The sequence below is a fragment of the Arachis ipaensis genome, chromosome B04, assembly GCF_000816755.2.
Source record: "Arachis ipaensis cultivar K30076 chromosome B04, Araip1.1, whole genome shotgun sequence".
Lineage (NCBI taxonomy): Eukaryota > Viridiplantae > Streptophyta > Magnoliopsida > Fabales > Fabaceae > Arachis > Arachis ipaensis.
Genome location: NC_029788.2, coordinates 111,109,244 through 111,112,934, shown reverse-complemented (window position 1 = coordinate 111,112,934; position 3,691 = coordinate 111,109,244). Strand labels below are relative to the sequence as shown.

At 34.4% G+C, this 3,691-nt stretch overlaps 1 protein-coding gene across 2 annotated transcripts; it reads right to left on the bottom strand.

The window, feature by feature from the left end:
* LOC107639590 lies at positions 940 to 3,685 on the bottom strand. 2 transcript variants are annotated; one of them, XM_021121568.1, is made up of 9 exons: positions 3,476 to 3,685; positions 3,321 to 3,383; positions 3,151 to 3,206; positions 2,747 to 2,840; positions 2,521 to 2,581; positions 1,908 to 2,059; positions 1,707 to 1,762; positions 1,274 to 1,337; positions 940 to 1,182 (listed from the first exon to the last, which is right to left on the bottom strand). In XM_021121568.1, the coding sequence occupies exons 1-9, from the start codon at positions 3,629 to 3,631 to the stop codon at positions 1,141 to 1,143; spliced, it is 744 nt and encodes a 247-aa protein (XP_020977227.1). In that variant the 5' UTR covers positions 3,632 to 3,685; the 3' UTR covers positions 940 to 1,140. The 2 variants fall into 2 exon arrangements, with proteins under 2 accessions (XP_020977227.1, XP_016198618.1); XM_016343132.2 differs by having other exon boundaries at positions 1,978 to 2,059.

Here is a 3,691-nt window from a genome sequence, read left to right as displayed (position 1 = left end):
TCATGTCGAATCCGACTTCTTCTGGAAAAGTCGAGTGATCAGTGAAGGCCAACCCTTTGGATTGGACCTTTTTAACTTGATTGGGCCTGACTATTGTATTGGGTAAGAGTAGAAAGAGTAACCAAAATAACTTTAGAAAAATAGCATAATTTTATTTTATGTAAAAGTTATGATATTTTTTTATCTTAAATTTTAGGGTTCATTTGTGTGTTTGTTTCGGGCTGCAACATCTGAGAAATGAGGAGTTATTGCTATGTCACCTAGATTTGTATTCATTTTCTTATAAGTAAACATTTAAATTAGTTCCTAACAAAATTTAGAATGAACATTTGTAAGCTGCATGAGGAAGACTCCATTTTTGTCTTCATATATTTTTCTTTTATCAGATGGATTAGACAATCCCAATCTATAGGTATTACATAACACACTCACATACAATCCGGATCTATAGGTATTACATAACACACTCACATACTTACCACACATTGCAGCAACAGCTAGAAATTTTTTTTGATCAATTGCAACAGATAAAACTCGAACCCGAAACCTCTAGATGGAAAGAGACTATACCATTTGAGGTATAACTCATTGGCGTTTTCAGATGGCGCACATGCAGAATTTCATCAACTCTTGCGATAATTTATGAGATGGTATGGTGCCACAACACAAATAAAGCTTTAAAGATGCAGGGGTGGTAATCTTTGCTTGTTGGGGGAATAAGGGCATTGGCCGATGATGGTATGCAACTATGCATACATGCCGTATATATTTTCTTTCCATTTATATGGTTTCTATTGGGCAGTGGTTTTGGTTCTTTATTTATTTATTTATTTCATTTTATATGTTCTTAATAGTTGTTGTGCTTGGAGTTTGGGTCTCTGGGAAATGGAATCATGCTACTGTACTAAAGGTTACCACTCCGGTGAATATTTAAAAAAATTTTCGACCAGTGAAAAATGTGATAAATATCTCAAGAAATGGATCAAATTGGGCAGTCACCTCACTATTATATCCTACATTTAAATTTGTTCTTGTACATGCTTTCCCACAGCTGAGATTAACAAAATATTACAATATACATCCTTATATTAAGGATAAAAAGGGAACTCACTCGTCCATCATTCAACTTTGGCTATCACCTCACCAGGCATGTTGCTTTCTACAACAGTCTCCCTTACAAATCTGGGATTCAATGAGAAAATATTAAAGCAGAAAATACAAAATAAACACATGAGAAAAGTTTTTCACTTATTTCAAACCAAGGATCACGTACCTTTCCAATTTTTCCCGTGATGATTGCAATATATAGATTGAGAGGATGAAAGATAACATGAGCCCTGAAACATCCATGGAAGTAGCAGCAAAAATGTACTTAGTGAAACTAACTTGACAAAGTTATCAGCAAAACTTGGAAACAGGACATTCCGTTTTCTTTTTCTTTTTTTTTTTGGTATTTTTGTAGAAGGTATTTCAATTAATTTCAGTCCTCAGCTCTGTGTGTGTGTGAGAGAGAGAGGGTGATTCTTGCAATCCTATGTCAAATTCTCAGCCAGGGATATTTGTGAGGTACCGAGATACTAACTCAATTTTCAATGGATTGGTCACAGAAATAAGTTGACGATCCTTACTAACAGTAGTTCTGTGTTTAATATGATATTACTTTCAATTTTAAAAAACAAAATAGTGAAAAAAGACATTTTATTTACCTGAACCAAACAGAACGTAAAATCCAGAAGCTACATCTATATCTGAATGCTCCTTCCTGAAATAATCCATAATGCATCTCTAATAATTTGTTTTCACAAAAATGATGAAAGAATGGCATATTTCTCATACAAACTAATGAAATTCTGAAAGAATAATTACTTGATATTATGTTACAATGTGATATGTGCAACAATACTAACTTTTTTGAGCTTGGAGTGGCAAAATATACAGAGTATGAATATATTTAGCCGCAAATCAAATAATACCAACCATGTATATCTCACAAGTATATGCTTTGGCCAATGCTGCGAATCCCAGAATTGTTTCCGAATCTCAGGATGAATTTCAACATCTGAAAATTCATAACAAAAGCTATGAGCATAACAAAACTTTATTTAATCATGTACAGCAATCTTTGACTTAAATACATATAGGTAATAGCATATTAGCTTCTTTTATCTTTCTTGTCCCCTTGTATACAGAAATATTCCAAATCACAATTGAAATTGTACAAGCTTTGGAAAATGTAGAAGTGGAGTGATCATGCAAAATAGTGCGCCAAATTCTATTCATATATAAAAAAATTAACAACCTTCAATGAAAACATGAGAGAAAATTATCACCAAAAATGTCTATCTGTTGGCAGTTTTAAATAAACCTTAGAAACATCGAAGTAAAAGGCTTTTAAGACTTGAAAAAGTTTTCAAGGCCATTCCATGACATTTCCAACACATAGGACGAACCATGGAAGGCACATACCTAAGAGTAATACTTTTCATTTACACAAAGTATAATTAGAGAGGAACTACGTACAGTGATGAGGCATATCGACAACTTTTGCAGTGACACCATGGAAATCGTTACCTGAATACCTCTGCATGACACAAAAAATTCCAGTAAATTCATTTTCTAGTTAGAAAACATATGCTTTATAACAAGTCTTTGCTGTTTTGCATCCATGAACTCATGATCCACTTGATGACTAGAATAATTAGATAAACTCAATAAGTTCCTGTCAGAACTATCTTAAACACATTACCAGCTCTACTTCGATCATCGGGACCTCTGTACTTTTCCGATTTACAATCAGAAGCCATGGGATTAAGAATTTTTCTCTTCCAACTTGAAATGATCTGGCAGATTAAAAAAAAAAATCAGAATCACCTCTTCACAAAGTTTTTAAGTCCACTTACTGACACATTGTTCACTACTACTACACATCACCTCAATTCTTACATCAATAAAATTCCAACGTCTCCTCAATCATACAATCTCTCGGTTTTTTTGTTTCAATTCTTTATTATTATTACAAAACAGAAAACCACAAGATCCCTAATTAGGATAAGAAAAACAACGTATTCCAATAAGCTACTGCTGTCTTCAAACAATCCCTAACTAAAATTTAAAATAATAATAATAATAATAATAACAGAAAATACTTACATTTTATAAGGATCAGCTCCTGTATAACCCGTTGGCTTGGGTATAGGCATCAAAACCTGCAAACCGAATACAAATATCCAAATACATAAACTAATAAAATCAATTACTAATCAGGTTTAAAAACTTTCATAGAGCCCTAATTATTATCTAATTGGGAAGAAGAAGCAGACCTCGCGATTGACGGCAAAGATGGGGCAGTGGCGGCCAATGAGATCGTGCCAAACCGTTCTAGACTGCAATCACCAGATAAAAGAAAAGAGAGTAACCAAACGGCGTCGTTTGGAAGAAGAAGTAGAAGAATGAGTAAATGAAAATGGGAACGAACGGAGTGGTATTGACCCATGCGGCTCATGGGAACGATGTCGCCAGGTCTATAAGCGACGGCGAAGGTTGAGAAAACCGACGGAAACAGCAACATGAATAGCAATTGCCACGCTGAAAGGAGCCATGGTTTCGACCAAGTACTGGTAGATGCAGCCATGGATTCTATGAACTCACAACTACCTTCCAATAACTCAAAGCTTCTTTTGCTACTGCGTTT

Coding starts and splice junctions, on each gene's coding strand:
- LOC107639590 (XM_021121568.1), bottom strand. CDS start 3,631: ATGGCTGCATCTACCAGTACTTGGTCGAAACCATGGCTCCTTTCAGCG. Junction 3,384..3,475: donor GCATGGGTCAATACCACTCC/GTTCGTTCCCAT, acceptor TGGTGATTGCAG/TCTAGAACGGTTTGGCACGA. Junction 1,763..1,907: donor GCCACTCCAAGCTCAAAAAA/GTTAGTATTGTT, acceptor GGATTATTTCAG/GAAGGAGCATTCAGATATAG.